Genomic DNA, 24,898 nt, shown 5'->3' with positions numbered 1-24,898 from the left:
TTTTGGCCTAGACTCCAAGGACTTCATTTTGAGCCCTTTGGAGTTGAGAAAGGCTAAAATACAAATGAAAAGAAGGCTCTCTAAGATATAGTGTTACTCACTTCAAAGAGGGCAACGCAAAAAGGAGAGGTGCTTTGCCGTAGATTACCACCAATGCCAGGCAGTTTGAGGAGTGGCTGTGCCCAGTTGCTATGCCCAGTGGAGACTCAGTATCAAGCTAGAGTGGCTGTGATAGCAAGAGTGACACCTACAGATGCATGGCTATTGGGACAAGTGGCAGCGCCGCTGGGCATACACTCTGTGGTTGCTGTGAACACACGGGAAATACCTCCTAGGGACTCCCCAAAACATGGGTGGAACTTTGTAGGGTACTGGGTACTGTTTCCTGCAGTAGAGGAGAAAATAAGAGCTGGTAAAACACAGGCTACAAAACTCATTTACTATAAGGTTGTCACTTTTTTTTTTTTCATTTCTGTATCTTTGCCTCTTAAACTGGGGTAGGCTTTTGTTTAACAATAGCAAAGTAAAATCTTCTTCCTTAAGTCTTTATGATACATCTCTAGGAAGCCTGGGATGTGACTAAGTTATTTTTACCATCTGCTGTTTGGTTTCCCTGTCATTTACTCCCTGCTCAGCAGAGCTCTTCTGCAGTGATCATTGCCCTTGTTTAGCAGACAGGCTACATTCTACACATTTGCTTTTGCTGATTTCAACTTAGCATTTTGTGGTAACAAAGCAGTGTGCACAACCAGAGTTGTGCTTTTCTTACCCTGTAAGATGGGCTGCCTTCCTGCAGATGACTTTTGTTTTATGTTCCACTGTGTCTTGTTTGTGCCATTCTTAATTTACACGACCAGAGATGCTGTCATCACCAATTAACATTAATCAAGGGCCCCCTGGATGCATGGCTGCATCAGGACTAATTTAATATGCTCTTTGTTCCAGATATCAGGTGGCTTCTTCAAATGAATTTTTAAGTATCTCAGTGATGATGAAGAACAGAGACATCAATCAGGATTCGGGAAGACAGCTTTTGCGGAAAATGCTTACCGGGAAGCAGCAAGGGTTGGTGTTGATATTTGAAAGTTTAAGAGAGGTATACTTTTATTCAGTCAACACATGACAAATGTAAAAGGCAGTCATTTGTTGTTCCTGGAAGAAGACTGGCAGCATTCCATTCAGATATCTGCCCTTTCATCATCCCACTTTTTATTTATTGCAGTCCTTTCAGTCTGAATATTTCCTCCTGAGGCATTTTCTGCCCTCAGAAATGACTCCCTGCTCCCAGTTCCTGTAGGCCTTATCATTGACACCTTTCATTTGACACATTTCATTACACCATTATTGAATAAATATATGTACGTCCTTCCCAAGTATATTAGAGAACTATCTGGACAGTTTATTTCTTTCCCAATTCTCAGAATCAGCAGTGTTCTGTCAAGAAATATTTATCGACGATGATGGCAATAGTCTATTAAAATCAGACAAAGTTTTGTTTTTAAAAAACAGGTGAGAGGAGAGACAAGGCTAAAGGTTTGAAGTTGAGTCTCACAAGCATCTTTAATAAACGTTTCCTCATCTAAGCGCTGTATGTACATCATTTTGGGGAGGGTAGAGATTGAGGGAGGAAGAACATCACTGGAGGAAGAGACAGCACTTTGTCTTTCGAGTTTCAATGAAGTTTCAAAAATTCTGCCTAAGCTATATTTATTTTTGGCCTTCCCCTTTTGATGTGACAATAAACTGTAATGCGGCTGTCGGCTGTATGAACCGATATTCAGCAGAATACATCTGAGCACTTTCCTGGCAGAAAAAGAAGCGTTCGGTTCTATCATAGATTTTAGAATTAAGAACACACTTTCACGTTTGATGCTGTCAAGCATCAAACCTGGGCCGGCGAGGCTGGCGGCTGGCGAATTCCACCAGCACGCAGATGCATTGCTGCGCAGGAGCCCGCGAACCAGGGACCAGTCGACCCAACCCAGGGCGGCACTACCGGGGTCCCGCCCAGTCGGGTTCCGGGAGCCTTATTAGGAATCCTTCCGCCCGCCATCTCTATCAGCCCCCAGGATTTGACACGGGAGGTGGGCGGCTCCCTTTCGGGTACTCATTGGTCAAATCCTAATGGCGGTGAGGCACTCTGCGAGTCTCTATTGGCCCTTAGGCTCCAAAATGGGCGGGGGAAAACAGAGCGACAGGGCTCTAGGCGGGAAGCGCGGAGTGCGCCGGCGCGTAGTCGGGGACGCCGGGCCGTGGCTTTGCTAGGGAACCGACTGTTATCGCCCCGCCCCTTCGGAGCTTTTTGTCCCGTTAACTGTCCGAGTGGCTGGGGCTCCGGCGCCGGGCGACATGCCGGTGCGCTTCAAGGTGAGGCTGGGGTTCCCGGGCCGGAATGTGGCTGGGAGGAGCCGCGGCGGGGTTGGTACGGAGCGCCGAGGTCACTCTGCTTTTCTGCACCGCAGTCCTCGGCCAGGCTGAAGCTGCCAGCCCCGGGGCCTGCCTGCGGGGCCCCAGAATCTGCCCCCCGCGTCTTACCTAGCTCCCTCACCGCTCACTCACATTTCCAAGTTGCCGTGTGCGGAAGAGTCAGATGGTGCGAGATAGATTTACTTAGGGGGACTCAAGAGGAGTGGAGATGGGAGGAGGTCACTTTGCAAAGAGCACTAAAGGCGACTTCAGATTGGGTTTAGCACTTAACCCCCATTACTTTTAAAACTTTAGTGTATGTGGCTTTTAAAGGCTTGAGAAATGGATTCTTAGTAAAGACGGGGTATAAAGAAATACACATTTTTCATCGTGCATTTTGTCCTAGCGGATGTTGAAAGTTCCAGGTAGCTGGTAGCTGTGAGGGACTAGCACCCTGCAACTTAGCAGGTGGCCACAGCGTCCCACAACTCCTGACTCTTCATTTATCTTAAAGGCTTGTATATAAGAATGGAAGGGAAGTTTGTCTTTTGTTGATTTACCAAATAGCAAAAGATCCGAGGCATAATACATAATATTGTGTATTCGGTGAACACTTGGGATAAATCTAGAATGATGAAAATTTAGATTGTCACTAGTTATCCGACAAGAACTCATGCTTTGGAATCATAATAAGTGAAAGGGTAACCTCTGAGCCTGGGATTCCTGCTAGCATCCACCTCAAGTGGCGTTGAGGATTAAAGGATATAACACGTGTGAACTGCTTAGCATAGGGCTGGATAAATATTAACTCTTGTTAAGGAGCTCGTCTGTGTTTAATTTTCAGTCTGAAGTCTCTCTTGGGAGGTTCAGAAATTATTTTTTTTACTAACGTCTGCTTTAAAACATCATTCCTTAATTGCACTATATTTAAAGTGTACTTTGCATTACAGGGGCTGAGTGAATACCAGAGGAATTTCCTGTGGAAAAAGTCTTATTTGTCAGAATCTTGTAATTCCTCCGTGGGGCGAAAGTACCCGTGGGCTGGACTTAGATCGGATCAATTAGGTAAGTTGAGCAAGCTAATACCCCTTCTGACTTGGGCTAAGTTTATAACTTGGGCTAAGCCGTTATAACTTGGGCTAATTGAACCTTGGGCTAAGTTTACCAAATGATTTATTAAAAGTTCAGTTCCTGGTTGATTTATTCATTTATTAATCAAATATTTATTGAAGGTTTACTATGAGCTAAGACTATTCCCAGCTGCTAGTGGGGCAGGCCAGGTTTCACTAATGCAGGCCTCCATCATAACTTTCAGTACTGACTGAGTGGTTAAGTTAAATATTAAAAGCTAAAAAAAGCCAGTGCCCTTACACAAAGGCTGGGATGTAACAAAAGTCCATCAAGAGTTTTGCCTGTGCCTTTCCTGGGCTGTAAAGCATGACAAAAATAAGGAATTCTTAACAGGACTCTTTTAGGATTAAACAAATTTTACTGGGGGTCTGAAGAAACTCCTGAGGCCTCCACAGACAAGTTTATTGGAGACCTGAAAGAACTCCCCAAACCTCTGTGATTTAGCAGGAGACAAGATAAGGGTAATCCCCCAGCACCTAGACCCACTTAGATTAAGTAAATTTACTGAGGCTCCAGAAAAAGGTCTTCAGGACTCAGACTTTAGTTATAGATTAAAAGAAGATAATCACTTATGTCTTTAGATGAATGAACACTTAAGGTATATAAGCTCTGAAAAACCTTATAATTTTGGGTTTGTGTGGCGATAATTTTCAGGCCTTCTCACTGTAACCCGTTATTGAAATAAAAACTCTTTTCCTCCCTAGTTCCTCTGCATCTTGTTATTGGCCAAAAGAAATAGCAGGCTGAACCTCAGTTTGGTCTGGGAACACTAGGGATATAACCCTGAAACAAAGTCCCTTAACTGTGAAGAGAAACAGTTAGCGAGTCACCCAATAAATAAGGGAATTTCAGGGTTTTATATAAAATTGTAGGGAAGTGTGATAGGTAACATAGGGGAGGCGTGGATTGGAGGGAAAACACTTTAGATTAGATGGTTTGGAAAGGCTCTTTTTGAGGAAGTGATATTTGAGCTGTGACCTGAAAGCTGAAGGGACAAGGCTGGGGAAGAGTGCTCCCAAGGTCTTGAGGAATAAAAGCTTAGGAAGATTAGATTGCTTTCCCCAGCTTTTCAGCTAGTAATTGGCAGAACAGTGATTTGAAATCAAGTCTGTTTTGTGCTAAACAGATTATTTCAGAGGTCATATTCTTGTTATCACACATGCCTCCTCCCTGTATCCCAGAGAAGTCAGAGTCCTGGGCCAGGGTTTCCTAGAGGCCTATAGAAGAGAAAGGAGACAGACTGATTTCATCGTACCTGCTTGTTTAATTCCTCCTTACTAGCATATTAGAGCTTATTCACCACCTTGTTCTTACCCAGTACCTAACATAAGGCTTCGAATAATTTATTGCTTCTTGAAACTAATTTTTGAATGAATGAATAAGCCTAAATTTGAATCCACGATAGCTGTGTGATGTGGGGCTAATTGAGCTGATTTCACCAAGTGAGATTTTAGGAAGCAATCCTGTTGCATAGGATTGCTAGGAGGGTTAAATGAAATGTTGCATATTAAGGGCCTGCTTCATGTACATGGATCAGTGCTTAGTGTCCTACATGTGATGTGTGCAAGCAGGCAGGTAAGTCACATAAATGTTAGATGTTTGAAGCCAGGAGAAGACTTATGGGTAGTGTACCAAGCCTGAGAAGTTAGGAAGATGCAGAGGTATTTTCAGGATTAGGTTTGGAGAATAAAGGGAAGAGTGAGCAAGAGTGGATGTCTCTTTTAGGGTTTCTCTGAAGCATCGTGATCTGACCCAGAGCCAAACTTCAGAGACTGGGTATCCCTGCTTCTCCAGGAGGGTGCTAGGAAAATCCCTCTACTCATAATCCTCTTTTTACAAATGACCAGAAATGCCACATAGTTGAGCCTCCATTAGATTAAGAATCCAAATAAATCTCTGTTTAAGCATAGATATCCCACCCTGCTGAGAGCCTGCAGGGCAATTATGACACTGGAAAATTCGTTAAACTGCATAGTTGTCCAATAACATTTCAGTTTAGATCAGCTGCATTTGAGGGGAAGGTGATGAAATGAGACCATAGGAGCAAAGCCACCTTAGAGCATGGTATGTAATGAAGGAAGGAATGAATTAGAGAAGGAACGTTAGTGGGGAATTTTAGGTCGGGGGAGGGACCGAGCAAGAACTCCATGTTGCTCAGAACGGGAGGTGGGAGGTTAGCAAAAAAACAGCGGTATTACCCAGGACTGGCTGTACCTTCTTTTAGAGTAGTATATTTTTACCCTGGGGATTTGCTTGTGCTGAGAGACAACATCTCTTTCATTTTGCTCTTCTGTGAAAAACCTGCCTCTGTGTTAAAGCAGAGAGAAGTCTAATTGGTGATCTTCAAGCTTTTTTGCTTTTATACTTCCTAGAAAAATTTAGAAAAACATTGTGCCCCCATCACACATTTCTAAATTGCTATTTTTTATAATAAATTTTTATGAATAGTTTTGAATGATATAATTTCTGGTATATTCATAGTGCTTATATGTTTTACATATATTTTGTAAAAACTTTGGAACTGCCAATTTAGCCCATTCCATTTATCATACAGTTGGTAAAGTCAGTATCCATTGGAAAGTAACTGGCCAAATTAGAATTATTTTCTGTGAGGAAAAAGTCTGTTTATCTTTAATTAAGGTAAATGTATTAATATGCATTATATACATTTCACATGACATCCCTCTCATACCTGAATTTTAATACTAAGAAGGTAGATGGAAAATTCTTGGAGCCATATGAAATAAGGTGCTATTCCTTTTTTATTCCTAATATCTACCTGCTTTGCTTTGCTGTCAAATGTTCTCCCTCAGTGATAAGCTTTCTTGAATTGTCCCTTTGTTTGGCTCCCTACCCCTGAGATTTTGTTCTACCTTTGCGGGGTGCACTGGAGTAAGTTTCCAGCTGGTTAAGAGGTGTGTCTTTCTTTTGTAAAGTGCGAAAAGGGAGATTATGAAAGGGGCAGTGGGAGATGGAACTGCAGATGGCAGATGCAGCTCTCAGGCAGATAGATCAGCATCAGGCGAGAGAGCACATATGGAGTTGAGGATCTGGAAAATGATTCCCTTAAGCTGCCCCCTTCTGTTTACCCTCCCTGAAACATCTTTGTATGCCTCCAAACAGATATCCACCCAGTGTGAAGGCCTCCGGTCTCGGGAAGCCTTTTAAAAGGGTAAGGACCCTGGGTGCCAGGGCCAACACATCTACATCGGAGGCTAAGGAGCCCTGGGTTTTACTTTGTGCCCAGTTTTCTTTCCACCTTCCCTTTCTTTCCGTTCTGGTCTTAATCTTCCTTCTCCACCCTGCAACATTCTTAAAGAATGGCCCTAAACTAGGGCAGTCTCTCAGTGGCTGTCATTCTGCAGAGCTCCTCTTACCTCCATAGAAAGTTAAGTTTTTGAACATTTGCTTTTCAGACAGAAATATAGAGAAATTGTATCTTAGCTCTTGTTAAAAGGGCTTATTCTTTTTTAATTCTCAGGAAATCCAGGCAGATGTAGAACTAAGATCCAGCATAGTGACATCTCATCCCTTCTCATCTTGGTCTGCTCCACATAAGAGCAGCTTTGTGAAAAGTTCCAAATTTTGACAGTACCAGGGCCCATTGTTCCGTTAAGTAGCACAGGAAAGTAATTAGAAACGGAGGCAACATGTACTGCCTGGCTTGCCAGGTCTATCATGTGGCAATTCTAGTGACTTTTGTTAGGATAACTGGAACATTGTGACCCCCTGATTTTTAATTTTTTGTTATGGTTAGATTTTTAATACTTTTAAAAGCAAAATTAAATATTTTATGTTGGAAAACCGAACTTTAAAAATCTTATAATCTGAAGGATATTGTGTGGATATATAGATAAATATATCTGAACTAAATTTTAAATTTCATTTCTCCTTCATAAGTGTTCCTAAAAGTTATCTTTGTAACTTTTTGTTTTGGTAACTGCTATTTTTATATACTGTGTTTTGCAGGGATCGTGAAAGAGCCAAGTTTTATTTCAAAAAGAAGAGTTCCTTACCATGACCCACAGATTTCAAAATCTCTTGAGTGGAATGGAGCTAACTCAGAGAGCATTGTGGTTGTATCACCAGAACCAGAAGCCCCGGAAACACCAAAATCACAAGAAGCAGAACAAAAGGATGTTACTCAAGACAGAGTTCACTCACTAGAAGCTTCCAGGGTTCCCAAAAGAACCAGATCTCACTCTGCAGACTCCAGAGCTGAAGGCGCTTCTGATGTTGTGGAAAATAATGAGGGTATAGCAAATCATAAACCAGTTAATGAAAATGTGGAACTGGAACAGTCTGTCAAGGTTCTTTCGGAAAATGTAGATAATAGGGTAGGCATATTCACTGCATTTCTTTTGAAAAGCATAGAATTCTTTGTTGGTGTCATCCTCATTTCAGTAATATTACGTTTTGTGTTTCAGAATTTTCCATTGTTTTCTTGTCTAATGTCTAAGAATAGTTGATAAGAGGCTGTTGACTTTAGTTACTGTGAATTAGTTCTATTATCACTACTTGCTATTTTGTACTAGTTATACTATGACATCCCTTCATTGGATGGACCTCCTGCCTCTGGATTTTATTCATCATATATTTTCACCTGAGTCCTAAGGGAGAGATCAAATTGAGACAGAGAAGGGGAGTAGGCCCTTACTTCTGGCAAGGTGATCATCTGACTTCTACCTAGTCCCTTTTCAGTTTCTTATCATGTACAAGAAGACAAACAGAAACTCAATTGATGAAATGCAAAAGGAAGGAGACTCTGGCTGTCTCTCAGAGATCTTGCATTTCTGCTCTCTTGTGTCACAGCTGGCCTGCAGTAGGTCCCTGTGAGCACATAAGCAGAGGCTGCAGGAACTTGCGTGGGGATCTCACTGCCTTCCACATTTCTTTCTCGGTTCTGTTCCACTGCTTCTTCTCTGGTTCATGTCCACCACTGACTGGGACCCTGAAGAGGTGTTTCAGACTGTTGGAGAAGAATCTGTAGCTTGTTGAAAAAGGTGGGGGTGAAAGGGAACAAGGAAGGTGATGTGTGAGTCTGGTGGACAAAAAAAGGGGTTCACAGAAGCAGTGTGCAGATGAGGCAAGGTGCTGGGACTTTTTGATAATAGATTTAATGATGAATAATTAGTAGGAAAGGACTGAGAGGTATTATATTTTTCTTGGGATGCATAATAGTTCTTTGATTGAAAGGAATTTTAAATGGTTTGACGCTTGAAAAAAGATACTATTTATAAGTTGAAAAAAGTTTGCTGTACCACAATGCACATGTAGTTAACAATTTTGTAATGTAGACTTAACATTTTGTTAAGAGGGCAGATTTCATGTTATGCATTTTTTACTACAATTTTTAAAAAGTTTGAATAGAAATTTTTAATGTCTTTGAGTGGATTTTTTTTTTTTTGAACAGTTGGATAGACTTCTACGTAAGAAAGCTGGATTGACTGTTGTTCCTTCAAATAATGCCTTGAGAAATTCTGAATATCAAAGGCAGTTTGTTTGGAAGACTTCTAAAGAAACTGCTCCAGCTTTTGCAGCCAATCAGGTAGTTTAATGGATGTAATACATTTCTGAGTACCATTATCTAGTAATGTAGATTTACATAGAATTAGGAGTTGAAAGAAATTGGGTACTTAAGTAGCCTGGAGGTAGGTTCTAGAAAGCCAAAAATGAGAGTTTTACTAAAATCATCTGTTACTTACGATTTATAGTAGTAATATTATACTGTCCTAGGCTACTGATGATCATTGTTGCCAGATGCATCACATATACTAAATATGAGACAGGGTAATGAAAACTTGGGGAACTGGTAAGTTTTTGCATGCTATAAGATTTTTTTACTTATTAAAAAATCATTAAATTGATTTTATTCTAAAATGTTGTATGTTGTTGACTAATATATTGCATGTTTCCTGTATTCTAAGAAAGGCATAACTGCTTTGAATAATTATTTTAATAAATATAAAATACGTTGACAGTAATGCAAGATATGGAATTTTGTCCTTGTATCAGATGAATAGTAATAGGCATTGTCAGTATAACTATATTTGTAAAATTCAAAAGCTGTAACGATACGATATTAGATTTCGTTATACTTTTGCACTATTTTAGTATTGAGATACCACTACTAATAAATAGTCTGTTGTTTTACTACCTTCATCCTTTAGGCAGTTCATAGACTTTTAACTCTCATTTATGTTCTTTATAGTACTTCTAGGCATAGACAGGAAATACCTCCACTCAGAATATCCCCAGAGACCTATAATGGCTTAGTCTTTTTTTCATCTGGTCTTTGTGATTTTCTTTATAAATACACACACTTTCACATACCCTCACATTCATTTTCTTCTGTATGTCAACATTCACTTGTATATTATATACACCCTTAAGGACTGACAGGATAATTAGATACAGCAAGACAATAACATCTAGTCATCTTACATTAAGATTAAAAAAACCTAAAAATTGTGGCAGCCTTGGGCTTAATTATTATTCAGTTGTTTTTTTTTTTTTTTTTTGAGACAGAGTTTTATCCTGTTGCCCAGGCTGGAGTGCAGTGGCGTGATCTTGGTTCCCTGCAAATTCTGCCTTCTGGGTTCAAGTGATTCTTCTGCCTCAGCCTCCCAAGTAGCTGAGACTACAGGCGCGTGCCACCAGACCCTGCTAATTTTTGTATTTTTAGTAGAGATGGGGTTTCACCACATTGGCCAGGCTGGTCTCAAACTCCTGACCTCGTGATCTGCCCGCCTCGGGCTCCCAAAGTGCTGGGCTCACAGGATGGGGTTTCACCACATTGGCCAGGCTGGTCTCAAACTCCTGACCTCGTGATCTGCCCGCCTCGGGCTCCCAAAGTGCTGGGCTCACAGGTGTGAGCTGCCGCGCCCGGCCATTATTCAATTTTTAAAATACCTTTGAAATTTATATAACATTTTAAAATCCTACGAAGTAACAAAGTGGTAAGTACCCTTTATTAACCTAGTATATAGGATCAGTACTTATTTTACTTGCTACAGGTTTTCTTGAAGATTAAGTGTACCTAAAACATTACTTACAACCTGAAACTTGTAATTATTCAGTTTTTTATAGAATATTTGACCTTTAAGCTAGAGCTGATTCAAATCAAAGCCTTATCATCAACAAATAGGACTTTTAATGTCAGTGAAAGTGTTGTGTAGAAATGTTACTTTTATAATCTCTAGCAGTATATTCACTAGCAGTTTTACTGCCTTCTTTAATAAGTGTTTCACAAAATTTTTAAAGAATAAGAAGCAAATGCTCATTGTTCAAAGCATATCGATTTCAGGGTCTATGGATTGAAGAGCTTTGAGACAGCTTTCAATGCTTGTTGATAGGAAACCTCTAAAAAGGTTGTTCATTTCTATTAGACACCTGCTTTCTGAAAGGATGTCTTATATTAATATGTAAAGGAGTCAGAACAGTTTTTGACAGGAAAGTTCTTGAGGTTATACTGTACTAAAAAAAGATATACTGTTTTAGATCTGATCTGTATGAAGATTGTACTGTTCAGCATTACAAAGCAGTAATATAACTTGTTTGAGTTCCTTATCTTTTCCATTTGCTTTCCTTGTAATCAGTGGTAACATGTCGTGAAATAGAAACCATATTGTGAAATAGTAAGGGTAAAAGGAAACATTTAACAATAGAAATGTAGTATTTGCTCAGGACATTTTTTTTTTGCCTTAATAAAATACGCTGAAAATAAGCCAAGGGAAGAAAAGTTAAATATTGAACATATTGAGTACTCAAAAATGTCAAGAATTTTCTATTAAGGCAGGAAGAAAAATATTATGTCAGGGAGAAAGAAAAAAACCTATAGAACTGACAACAGAGTTGCCTTAAAGCTAATGTCTATGTCACATTAAAATATGCCAATATTTTTGGTTATAAGCTGTATTTTAATTACAAAGCTATTATTCAGAACATAGTAATGAGTATATGAAGTTGACCTCTGGATGTTAATAATATATGTAAAATGAAATTATAATCATTTATGATTTTGCTATTTTTTTGTCCTGTAATTCAACTTTGTGTATGTTTCATTAAGTAATTGAAGACCAAAGTTCTGTGTATTTAATGAACAAAACTAAACTAAACTAATTTTTGTTTTAAGGTTTTCCACAATAAAAGCCAGTTTGTTCTACCATTCAAAAGTAGCTCAATCATCCATGAAACTGAATACAAAAGAAATTTCAAAGGTTTATCTCCAGTGAAAGAACCAAAATTAAGAAGTGATTTGAGAGAAAACAGAAATTTTGAAACAGTATCTCCTGAAAAGAAGGTATTCATCAACTTTTAATCTTACCATACAAAATCCCCATTATTTTAGATTCTCCACATTTTCTTTTACTTACTACCACTTGGAAGTTTTTGGTTTTCACTAGTTCATTAATTCATTTGTTCATCAAATGTTCATTGAACCAGCTACTAGGAGCAGACATGGGTTGGTAATGAGAATACAAGGCTGGCAAACACAGCCCCAAGCAGCTCTTGGCTAGTGGAGAGACAGGCATAAATAAAAATGAGACAGCATGATGAGTACTTAACAATATAGCAGGTAAGTCTACTGTGTTTAATATCAAATGACTGGATTTACAGTAATCTCCAGGGGTAACAGTAGTGATAGAAATACTTATTTTAGGTTATGGAAATTAAACACATATATACTCACATGTATTTTATTTTATTTTTTTCAAGACAGAGTCTCACTCTGTCACCCAGGTTGGAGTGCAGTGGTGCAATCTTGGCTCACTACAACCTCTGCCTTCCGGGTTCAGGCAATTCTCCTGCCTCAGCCTACTGAGTAGCTGAGACTACAGGTGCATGCCACCATGTCCAGCTAATTTTTGAATTTTTAGTAGAGATGGGGTTTCACTGTGTTGGCCAGGCTGGTCTCGAACTCTTAGCCTCAGGTGATCTGCCCACCTTGGCCTCCCAAAGTGCTGGGATTATAGGCATGAGCTACCATGCCCAGCCAGCCATCATGTGTATTTTAAATCAGAGCTTTAGCATGCCAAATTATAACCAGTGTAATTCATATGATTTACCTCAGAATATAGAAACAACTGCTTTTGTGTGAAATTATAGCCTCTTAAGTTGCAGAAACAGGCTAAAATGATTATAAATTACAGGTAAATGGGGTATAAATACTATTTTTGAATCTCCTGGAATGTTGATACCTGATGTGTTATAGGTCCTAAAAATAGAAAGTATCTAATTACAGGTAAATATGACTGAAAGTTAAATGATTTGTACACACACACACACACACACACACACACACACACACATGTTGGGCCTATGATATTATTGTGGAAAAAAAGAATTGTCATTCAGTAAGGCGATCTGGTAACTAATTCATCAGGATCCTATGTTTAATTACTGTAACGCAATTATAAATTTAGAATATCAAGTTCAGTATGTGCTAACATTATTTAGATATGTATTTGTTAACTTAAAAATTTTCTTCCTTAGCCAAAGATCTGAAATCTTCATTGTTAGAAATGAAACTATATCCTGAGCGAAGCTTCGAAAATAACCAAATATACTAAAAATTTCAAAACTTGTTTGTTGATTTCTTATGATTTTTGTTTTCTTAGTATCTAAGCTTCTAAAAATAGAAATGTAATTAAATATTCAAGTCTAACTTTATAACATCCATGTTTTCACTTTAATGTGTAACATTTTAAGCATAAAAAGCTTAAGTTATTTCCATTTCAGAGTAATAAAATAGACGATCCTTTAAAATTGGAAGCAGAGATGGAATTGAAAGACTTACACCAGCCTAAAAAGAAGCTTACTCCTTGGAAACATCAAAGGCTCGGGTATGTATTTTAATAGGAAAATATGGTATTTCAGTGATCAAAGTGGTGAAATATTTACTTTCATTTCATTTCTATTAGGAAGGTGAATTCTGAATATAGAGCAAAATTTCTCAGCCCAGCTCAGTATTTATATAAAGCTGGGGCTTGGACACGTGTGAAGGGAAGCATGCCAAATCAGGTGAGTGTACATGAGCTCGGTAAGCCCTCATGTTCTTCCAGCCTCTATTAACACTTTAATTTCACAGTGAGTTCTATTAACACTTTAATTTCACAGTGAGTTCTATTAACACTTTAATTTCATAATGAGTTCCATTTGGTAACAGAGACCACAATTTAAAGAAGTATGATTCAGTAATAGCACTAAAAGTATCAGAAACTTATGTATTAGGATGTAAATTATCAGTGTGTGTTTTTTTAATGGCACTGGCTCTTCAGAAATTAATATGTATTGAAGTCTTTTAAGTTAGTGCTTTTTACTGTCAAACATTTGATTGTGTTAATAGACTCAATTTATAGAATTGTATCATTATAGATTTGATTATTTCATAATCTCCAGACCTCCACTTTCTCAACTGAAAATTAATTTTCAAGATTAAATAATTTGTCTGATAGGGATGCCCATTGTCAATGTGTACTGTTACAGTTTGTAGGCAAAAGAAAGGTGCAGCCTGTGCTGTTAGAGGTTTGAGCTACAGTGTTGGGGTACTCTAACATATGGGTGAAACTGGGGATCTGAAGGTAGGTTTGAGGGGAAGGGTAATTCTAGAGTTGGTAAGTGCTACTTTAGTACTAGCTTCTTATACTCAAAGGATAGACAATGGAACATTTTTGTTATTGTGTAATTAGCATCTTTTAAATCATATCTTGACAGTTATTCTGTGAGAACAAGCTAAATGAAAATGTTTCTGTTTAGATTAGGCATTAGTAAACATCCCACTTCCCCCTCTCATTGTAAACAGAAGGATAATTTGGATGGGGAATGAGTCTTTTATTTAGCTCAGTACTTAAAACCGTGGCCCACAATTATAGGTAATCAGTCTCTGGGGGAAGGGGCTAGTGCTCTGAGCTGCTGGTTCTTTGAGCTGCAGCACCCAGACATATGTCCTGGCAACTGCCATGCTCTGCATATTGTTTCAGGAGGTCACTTAATTCCTTCCACTTTGGCCACTCTTTTGCTTTTTACTTCTCTATTTGAGCATGGCTCAAAGACAGCACAGGCAAAGTAAGACAACGTTCAAAGCTGTTGCAGATATTATCTGGGGCAATGTTCATATATTCACCTTAGTGAAATCAAGTTAAAACTATGAGCATTGAAAGCAGCCATGATTGGAGAAAGGCAGTGAGTCAGCTAAACTCTTGAGCAGTTGGTGACCATCCCACATCTTGGCAAAGATCTCCTGACTGAGGAGTCTAATAGTGGGAGTGAGGAAAAGCAGGAAAGAAGCAGAACAGTGTGTGGCCGGCAAATCGGTGTCAGCCGCTGCCTGTTGTGTTTAGGCATGACATTCCGTTGAGGTTATGAGAGACTCCTTGTTTTGGAAGACTGTGTTTTTTCTGAGATTTCTTTAAGCTAAGATGAGTTTAGGCCTCAGACGTAAACATCAAATGGACTGAGAAGATTGTTAAAACTGAAGTCATAGTAAGATGAGATTTCTTATCCTGCCTTGATGGAAGAGAACATTGTTGTCAATTTAAGATAGACTTTTCAAGGTTTCCTATTACAATATCTTAGTAATGTTGCTTTTTTTGCTTATTAAATACTATATTGGTGGTTTTAAATATTTTAATTAGTTGTATAGTTTGCCTTAATTTCTTTGGGAAAAATAATTCAAAAAGTAAATTAAAGTTGGAAAAGAGTAAGAATTTTTAGCTAAGACGTCAATGATCATGGATGATGATAACAGTTTTAGTTGACCAGCTTATAGACATTTAATATGGGCCATGTTTTACTTATGTCTCTTGGAAGTCATTTACTATAGGCAGCGGATTATGAGGTTCCTAAGTATAATGTACAGTACTACTTCATTTTCCCACTCCTAATATTTCAGGAAGGAGCATATTCACACTCTTCAAATGCACTCAGATGTAAGTGACTTGGTTGTTGGAATATTAACTCATTTTTGAGTCACATTAGTTTTTGAGTCCATATGTCATCTTCATTTCTTTCTATGTTTGAGATGTATTTTTTGAATTTGTTTAGAGTCTAGTCACTGGAAATTTTATGCTAAGTCCCAAGTACCTCTCATATAGCATCAGGGTGGTTGGTTTTATTTGCCCAGTGGTTGTTCATTTGTCTTCTTTATTATAATAACCACATGACCATTGCTTTTTAAAGTACTCACGTAAGGGATTGTTTCTTAATAATAGTCAGCAATTACAATTTTTTAGGTTTCTATCCTAAGAATAACTACTTAATCTATGTTAACCTTCTTTTTTTCTTAATTGTCAAGTAATCTTTTCATCATCCATTGGTTGAGGTGATTTTATTCTAATATGCCTTCCACAAATAGGACTGTGTTTCAAGATAAAGTCCTGCATTTGAGAGATGTCCTGTAATTTGACAGACATCGTAAAGACTAGGTATAAAGTGACTCCTCATTTTTGGAGGATGAAATTTGGGTAAAAAGAGTTTTTATCTCCAGTTTCTTGAGTTTGAATTTTCTGCATATATTTTAAATAATTTAGTTGAACTCTTAATTTGGACAAAGAAATTAAGAAAAGGAAACATTCTACTTACAATTATATAATATAATATGATGACATTACTTGACCCAGAAAGGTGTGTGTATGTTGTTTTGAGTTGGGAATGGTTTTCTTTCTATTCTTTTTAGTGGCTCTGGTAATTGGCTGTAGGGGTTGTTCTATTTAACATTGAGATCATGCCATTGATTAGTTCCCCCCCTCTTTTTAGTAGAACATATTATTTTGGGAAATGTCAGCCTTCTAATTTTTCATCTTAGTTTAGGGTTATAGATATTGAAAAATTACATATTTGTAAAATATAGTATTAGCACTAAGATTACTAATAAAGATTTTTGATATAGTAAATTTAAAGCACATAGTTTTAAATGTCAGTAACAAATAGAACTGAGTAAGTCAAAGTTCTACAGAATTTTTATAGAGTATCTTTTTCCCCTCCTTTCTAAATGAAGTTGATGTCACATAAAACTGGATGGCTGTGTACATGGAGGGTATTCATCCATTCTTTCATTCATCACACATGGATAGATGCAGCTGTCTCTGCTGCCTCCTCCACCTCCACTGCCCTGCCACTCTACGCAGCACAGTGCAGGACTGATTGGTCCCCCTTTTGAACCACTTCTTCAGTATACATTTCATTTGTTTATTATGGCATAGAGTCCCACCAATATTATGATAATTTATGTATGGGTTGACCTCCTGTCTCAGACTGTGAGCTCATTGAGTGCAGGGAGTTTCTTGCTTATCTTTGGCTGCCATGTCTAACTCAGCCACTTAGTCCACACTCAGGGCAGGTTGTGGACTCAGTGCTTAAATGCTACATTTTTCCCTCACCTCAAGGAGTTCTTAGGTTGTTGGAGGAGGAGGACATGTGCAATTAATTCCAGTAAAATTGAATGTGTATTAATGGAGATATGCACAAAGAACTTTGAGAACACAGAGGAGGAAGTGACGCTAAGGCACGTAGGTGATGGAATGGCCATGAAACATTTGAAATATGCGGGCATTTATTAGCATTAACATCTAGAGTATATCGAGGCACTTTATAACAAGGTTCCTGTGCATTCAGAATACCCTGGTTAGAAGTTCAGTAGAGTTAATTCATGTACTGCACTTCTACCTGTTAAATGCAAAACCACTGCTAGAAATTTTCTTTAAAGTTATAGGAGTTAACAGAAATGATAAATGAACATAGCTTATTTTTTTTTTTTTGGCAGTGAAGAAAATATTTCAAATTATCTTTTCAGGTATGGTTCATTAGAGTAGGACTCTGTTGGGATTATATGGTTTCTTATGCGATACAGGTGCTGTATTTTGCTTTGGCCAATTTCCTGGAGATGTAACACTTTCATCTCTCTGCACTCACGATTGTATCTTGTTAAGGAGCTGAAAATATGTTTCTACAATTACTTTTGCATTGCCATTTCATTATTTGCCCTTTTTTTTGCCCTGAAAGAGAAGCAATTCTAGAATAAAAATTTTCTATCTTGATGATGAAGAAATTAGTGTTTCTTGAGGATGAATAAAGATATTAAACAGAATTTTAAGGGTAAAACTTCAACTTATTATTTTTTTACCTTGTGGAATTGCACTTGGAGAAGCCAGCAGGTGGCAGTATGATGTATAAAGTGAAAGACAAATTGGTACAGCTCCTTTTCATAAGAAAATGTTACTTGCATATTAAAGAATTCATATTACTTCATAAATCATCAGAGCTTTTTTTATCCTGTCATTATGTTGAACATACTGCAATTATGATCTTATGGGCTATTATTTTTAATTATATATTTAGTACTTTTTTAAGTTGAAGTTTTGCTGATTCCAAGGGAATATTGAGGAATTTGGAGAGGGAAGCCTCATAACTCTGTCAGTGGGGGCTTCTGTAGCAGTAGTAGCTCTATATAAAACCATGAAATAAAGCTAGGTTAGAGATTTCTGGCATGTAAGTACTCTTCCAGAGGTGGGGAAATAGTAATAATAATTAGGTTGCCTAATTTACCTGTCATCAGCAGCATCTCAGCCATGCAAGAATGTGGCTGGTTTTCAAGATAATAATAAGGTATCTTGGTTACTGAACTAATTACTAAAAATACTAAGAAATATTGATTGACAAGTTTGGTAGATACTTAGAAAGGAGAATAATGTGTTTTCATTGGTTTCCATTAATATTCAGTATGGCATTAACTTATCATTAAGTGTGTTTCTGTATTCCTTCTCTAGGGTTCTGTAAATGCCATGTGGTATGCCGAGGTTGGTTGCTTTTGAGTTTTTAAAAACTGTAATAATGCATAGATTACTTGTATAATTTCAGTTGTAATAAAAAGTAGGTGTCAGTATTTTTCTTAGCTGCTATGAATTTCTCCCTGCCTGCTGGTCTGAAATAAAATAACTGCATCATGCTTTAGCTTGATTGTTTTAGTTTTTGCTTAAATGCACAAAGTCTCGTGACTGTATGTGGCTAATTTTGCCTGCCTTTGTCCTTGGTCCCTGGCTATATTTGTGCAATGTCTTTGATATGCTACTTGGTGCTATTTGTAAAGAAGCATTTACAATACTATGTGATTTCTGAACTCTCCTGCATAGGTTAAAGAACTCCGAGAAAAGGCTGAGTTTTATAGGAAGCGAGTTCAGGGGACACATTTTTCTCGGGACCATCTGAATCAGATTCTGTCTGATAGCAACTGCTGTTGGGATGTCTCCTCAACCACAAGCTCAGAAGGAACTGTTAGTAGCAACATCAGAGCATTAGATCTTGCTGGGTGAGATATTCTTTGTGGATGGTGAAAAAGTTTGTTGAAGTTTATGTAGATCACAGAATGATGTAGGAAAATGACCCAACTACTCAAAATATGTCTCCTAGTCAAATGGAAATGTGGCAGCCATTTATTTCATTTTTATTCCCTGTGAAAAATAAAGCAATGTAGACTTGCTTTATTTGTGTATAAATAATACATAATGTAAATCTGGAAGGCTGGAGTTTTATAATATTCTTTGTTGACAATTAGTAGCAGAGAAGGGATGACTATATGGTAGATGTAAAAGGTAAAAAGAAAGTCAACAACAACAATAAAAACTTAGAGTCTATAAGCTATTAATACATATCCATTATCATTCATTAATGGATTTGTGGCTAATTCAGAACTTTGCTCCTGATTTAATGGGAGAGCTCTCTGCTGTTTTGGGTTTAAAGTGAACATGATTTAACTATTTGTAAGAGAAGGTATTTGAAGAACTTAGACCGTGGGGGTCCTAGTTTATATGTGTAAATGCCAGTTTAGGGGCTAGGTATGACTTGTGTCAGCAGATGTACACAAACATATGCGAAGGTAGGAGTAAAAGAAGATAAATACATTTTGGAATATTTTAATGGAAACTCCAGATTGTAACTTTCATTTATTTTACTATAAAATGAATTATATTTCCTTCTTCAGTACCCGAACAAGGCAGTATCTATGGAATACATATATTGTAAACAGTAGAAGGAAATGATGGACTCAGTAAAATTGGTGTAGACTAGAAAAGTACAAACTATTTACATTTAAAATAAAACTTACTTTGTTATGCAGAGACCCTAGAAGCCATAAGACTTTGCAGAAATGTCCTTCTACAGAACCAGAAGAAAAAAGAGATATCATGGAAGAACAGCCCCAGAAAAATACCATGGAGAAATTGGGCGTGTCAGCTCCCACCATACCTGTTAGAAGGCGGCTGGCGTGGGATGCAGAGAACACCAGAGAAGACGGACAGAAACAGCCCAGGGAGAAAGAGGAGGAGAAGGAGGAGGAGGAGGAGGAAGAGGACAGGAAAATGGGCAAGCAGGCTTATATAGGAGAGCAAGAGCAGTTGGATGTACATGAGAAATCTAAGGCAGACAGGATGAAAGAAGGGTGAGAGTTTTAAATTACTCAGTATAGAGAAGCGTTATTTACTTAGTTGATATGTATTTTGTTTTGTCACTAAGTATATTGGTTTGCACTTTTGATTTTATGACTAATAAAGTGCAGATTTTATTTCAGTGTCACAAAGTAGGCACTGCTGTATGGTTAATAATCTGATTCACTCAGGTATTTAAGTCACCACTGATTGGTAATTGAATACTTGAATTCTGGGGTACTTTGGGAGGAAGTAGTTAGGTTTATTTTCATTTATGTCCTGTAATTTATGGTGTGCCAGATTTGCAAATGTGTCTGGAAGAATGAATATGTTTAAAGAAATAAACTGGTGTTCTTTAATATCAGATGATTCTACCAAAAAAGAAAATGTTTTGTAACATCTTGTAAAAAGTGATTTCTGAAAATAGCTAATTCCTATTATGTGTACATTGCTTTGGGGAGTGGCTCTTCTCTATCATTGATAATAGTGCCTTTTGTCTATAATCTAAATCACTTATTTGTTCATGGATGTTACAACTAATAATATGGAACTTGAGCCTTGATATAAGGAAGGATTCTCTGCTGTGTTCGTTCTGACTTGCAGTGATTTTCCGCCCATCCAGTATTCAGTCACTTTTTTCTTTGTGGGTTGTTTTTATTCTATTGATATAGCTTATAGTATTTTTTCAGTGTTCAAATTTTATTTTTGATCTTATGCTTAGTTGTTCTATTCATTATTGAAAATTTCAGTCACTTTTAACTGCCTGTGGATTTGGTGGTTATTTTTTCAGAAACAAAATGGCCTCCTCTTACAAGTTTTATACTTTATTATTGCACAATGATGGCAAAGTATTTTTTTATCATATGTTCCGGAGGAAATGCTGTATCGATTCATAGATTGTTTCAATTTATAGGTCGGATTCTTCTTCTGTATCCTCAGAAAAAGGAGGCCGGCTTCCTACTCCCAAGCTGAGAGAACTTGGTGGAATCCAGAGGACTCATCATGATCTCACTACTCCTGCTGTTGGTAATCGGCAAACATCATGCAGTTCTTATTTAACCTGCTTTTTCTACAGGATAATTTAATGTAATTGAAACTGTCATCTTCTTTATTTTTCCAGGTGGTGCTGTTTTAGTGTCTCCATCTAAGATGAAGCCTCCAGCCCCAGAACAGAGGAAAAGAATGACCTCTCAGGATTGTTTAGAAACTTCAGAGAATGAATTTACTAAGGTAAATATATTTTGGGGAAAAAAGCATCTCATCTGGGACTATTATCATAGACACATGTAATAAATGAATGATGGGTTAAGATTTTAGAGAATTGTGGTTATCATATGATGAGATGATACTATTAACCTGCTTTTAATAAGGCAAAAGGCTTGACTTTTTTTCTGGTAGAAGCATTGCATTTTTGTTAATACACTTTCAACTTTGTCAGTAGTGACTCAATAGGAAGAGGAAGAAAACATACTTTTATTGAGCATCTACTGTGTGACAGTGGTATTCCAGCTATGTTCCAGGCATTGTTTTAGTGCTGGGGATATAGCAGAGAACAAACAGGCAAAGATCATGGCCGTCACTGAACTTACATTCTAGTGGTGGAGAGAGACAATAAACAATATAACCAGATAAAATATGTAGTATTTTAGATATTGATTAGTATTAAGGAGAAAAATAAAGCCGCTGAAGTGAACAGGAAGTGGCTAGGGAAGTCCTCAGTGCGAGAGTGGTATTTAAGCAGGATCTGAAAACGTAAGGGATTGACTTGTATGCGGATCTGGGAAGGTCTAGGTGATGAGAAGAGCAAGTGCAGATCCCTCAGGTGAGAGAGTACTTGCTTCCTTGAGGAACAGCTAGGAGGTCAGTATAGCTGGAGAAGAGAGAAAATGAGAGGGAGAGTAATGTGGATAATGAGTTCAGAGACATAATGGAGTGCTAAATTGTGTAGGGCTTTGTAAATCATAGCAAAGATTTAAAATTTTTTTTTCTGTATGAAGTGGGAAGCTATTGGAAAAGCACAGGAGTGACATGATTTTACTTAGTTTTTTCTAAGGTCTTTCTGGCTGCTGTGTTGAGAATAGATAGTAGCAGAGCAAGAGCTGCGGCATAAAAACAGTTGGGATGGTTGTTTGGACCTTGGTGGTGGCAGTGAAGGTCATATGATAAAGTTCAATTTTGGATACACATGGATACAGCCAACAAGATTTGCTGATGAATAAGATCTGGGGTGGGAGAAAGAGAAAAATCAAGGGTGACTCGAGTTTTGGCCTTAGCAATAAGGAGGGAGTTACCATTTAACTGAGCTGGGGAAGGCAGTGTGAGGAAAAAATATGTTGGGGAAGATCAAGAATTCCATTCTGGACACACTAAATTTGAGAAGCTTATTAGACATACAAGTAGACATGTTGAATAGGGAATTGACTATATAGGTTTGGAGTGTAGAGGAGAAGTTGGGCTATAGGTACAGATTTGAGGTTCTTTATAACTTAAGTGGGTCAGGTATTTAAAGTATTGAGACTAGAGGAAATCAAGGGAGTGGGTATAGACAGAGAAGAATAGTTGCAGACAGATCTGAGCCCCAGTTTTTTGATATTGGGAAGTTGAAGACTAGTAAGCAAAGAGATTGAAGGAGAGCAGCCCGTGAAGTGGTTACAAACAGGAGACTGGTATCCTGGAGGTGTCAAGCAGGGAGAGTCAAGAAAGGAGGTGTCAATTGCTTATTGGATTTAGCAACAATAGGACAATTGCTTATTGGATTTAGCAACACAGAGGTCATTGGTGACCTTGATAAAGGGCAGTTTTGGTGGAAGGGAGGGACAAAAGCCTAAGTGCAAGTGAGTTTAATAGAAAAAAGAACACAAGAATTGGAGACAGCTGCCACAGAATATTCTTTGAAGTGTTTCTTTTCCAAGAAGGGAAGCAGAGTAATGCAGGGGTAGTTGGGAGAAATGAGGTCAAGATGGAAGACATAACAGCACATTTCTATGTTGACAAAAATAATTTTGGAGAGAGAAAAGTTGATGGTGCAGGAGTGGGGAAAGTTGTTGGAAAGATGCCCTTGAGTAGGAGAAAGGGCTTAGGACTTGGTGGAGATGTGGAAGGGTTGGCTTTTGACACTGATTGTTTCTTCATTGTTACAAGAGGGAAAACATAATTCATGAGACCTGCTGGTGAATGTAGGAAAATGTGATGGCAGCTTTTGGAAAGCCTCTTCTGATTGCTTCTTCATGACATGTGAAGAAAGATCCTTGCTGAGAATAAGGCTAGAGAAGATGTTGGAGATTCGAGGAAAGTGAAAGCATAGAGTAGTCATCTCAGAGTGGGAGAGTGAGTGGGCCAGGGGAATGTGGAATATTTTAGTCCAATGTTAAGGGGCCATTTTAAGTTGGTGGTCACAAAGGTGGTGGAAGACCAGTTAGGAAGGATTGTGTGCTTTCTCCAGGAATGTTGGGCTGCAGAGGTGCAGGATAGAGAGAGAGTTGGATTTACCTAGGGTTTTGAATTTGTCATGAGAGTAAGACAAAGTGAGAAAAAGGGTAATGGAGTTAAGGTATATATGAAGAAGGGATTATAATGATTGGCTGTTGAAGTTGAGTTGGTTAAGGAAGGACACTGGGACTTGAAAACAGTACAGAGGTGATAGGATCAGTGGGTGGATGGTCTTGGTAAAATAAAAGACTTGTTGGAATTGGGGCATCCATGGGGAATAGTTTTAAAGTTAGGAGATGGTGGTCAGAAATTGAGATTATGGAGAGGTTGTAGTTACTAGTAATGACAAGGCTTAACATATAATCATAAGTGTACGTGGTTGGAGTAGAATAGAGAACATTCAGAGAAGAGGTTGAAAATCTATAGGTAATTTTGCTGATGACTGTTTGTGAATTTGAGTACAAAGTAGGAGTTTTCAGGGATTGGGAACAGGTGGGAGATGGGATCAGAGCACCTTCTACCTCTTAATCCCCAGTGCTTAGACCAGAGCCCAGCTCACAGCAGGTAACAGGTTGAATGAATGTTATTGAAGTGACAGAATATCCAAACTATTTCCCATTGCTTATGTATACGTTGGTTTATTAAAGGAAATGTGACATTAGGAATACAGTCAGAAGACTCATGAGAATCAAATCTTAGTGAACTGTTCTGCTCCTCCTGAGAAATATCCAGGCTGCCATCTGGAAGGTGTGAGTGTTTAGGCAGCTATATACACACAGCTGATTAAGCCAAAATGAGTGACTAATCCATATTTGCAGCTGGATTTGTATGTAGTATTTTCTCTTACTATGGAATTAATTTATTGAATAAATAGAGTAATATCATCCCTCAGAATTTTAATGCCAATCTCTGTCTCACTGTGCGTGCTATATACTTGTAACATTTTACTTACCAACTTCTCTAAAATGCTTAGTTTCTGGCTGGTGCAGTAGCTCACACTTGTAATCCCAGCACTTTGGGAAGCCAAGGTGGGTGGATCACATAAAGCCAGGAGTTCAAGACCAGCCTGGCCAACATGGGGAAACCTTGTCCCTACTAAAATTATAAAAATTAGCTGGGCATGATGGCAGATACCTGTAATCCCAGCCACTTGGGAGGCTGAGGCACAAGAATCGCTTCAACCCGAGAGGCGGAGGTTGGAGTGAGCTGAAATCACTCCACTGCACTCCAGCCTGGGAGACAGAGCGAGACTGTCTCCAAACAAACAAATACATACATACATATGTATATATGTATGAAGGTTTATTATTGACAACTTGATTGGATATCCTTCAATGTGAATTTTCTGCCACCAGCACTACCAGGGACTATACCAGGAGCTAGCTAGATTTTGTTATTTCCCAGTGTCTACCCTTTGGTTACTGGTAGGCAGAGGAGTTGCTAAACTTTGATATATACCATCAGTTTTTCCCCTTATATTCTCTTATAAAAGCATTTATAAGAAATTATATTAT

The 24,898-nt window shown here is 38.1% G+C and overlaps 1 protein-coding gene across 8 annotated transcripts in view; it reads left to right on the top strand.

Moving 5' to 3' along the window:
* Positions 1-1,007: 1,007 nt before the first annotated feature.
* MDM1 (Mdm1 nuclear protein) overlaps positions 1,008-24,898 on the top strand; it is a 39,011-nt gene continuing 15,120 nt past the window's right edge. Inside the window, exons 1-12 of one of the 8 annotated variants that reach the window (XM_012444947.3) lie at positions 1,008-1,065; positions 3,357-3,471; positions 7,507-7,874; positions 8,951-9,085; positions 11,672-11,839; positions 13,264-13,382; positions 13,461-13,560; positions 18,303-18,332; positions 18,666-18,841; positions 19,649-19,969; positions 20,869-20,981; positions 21,076-21,185. In XM_012444947.3, coding sequence (XP_012300370.2) covers positions 13,318-13,382; positions 13,461-13,560; positions 18,303-18,332; positions 18,666-18,841; positions 19,649-19,969; positions 20,869-20,981; positions 21,076-21,185 — 915 coding nt within the window. In that variant the 5' untranslated portion in view covers positions 1,008-1,065; positions 3,357-3,471; positions 7,507-7,874; ... (1 more) ...; positions 11,672-11,839; positions 13,264-13,317. Of the gene's footprint in view, positions 1,066-2,257; positions 2,368-3,356; positions 3,472-7,018; positions 7,096-7,506; positions 7,875-8,950; positions 9,086-11,671; positions 11,840-13,263; positions 13,383-13,460; positions 13,561-18,302; positions 18,333-18,665; positions 18,842-19,648; positions 19,970-20,868; positions 20,982-21,075; positions 21,186-24,898 lie in introns of those variants that run through there. The other 7 variants (XM_012444942.2, XM_012444941.2, XM_012444946.2 and 4 more) reach the window with 7 other exon arrangements.

This window comes from Aotus nancymaae, unplaced genomic scaffold (genome assembly GCF_030222135.1).
Source record: "Aotus nancymaae isolate 86718 unplaced genomic scaffold, 86718_ANA_hifiasm-v0.15.2.pri h1tg000016l, whole genome shotgun sequence".
Taxonomy (NCBI): domain Eukaryota; kingdom Metazoa; phylum Chordata; class Mammalia; order Primates; family Aotidae; genus Aotus; species Aotus nancymaae.
Note: the sequence above shows the minus strand (reverse complement) of the source record. Positions and strands in the feature narration are given on the sequence as shown.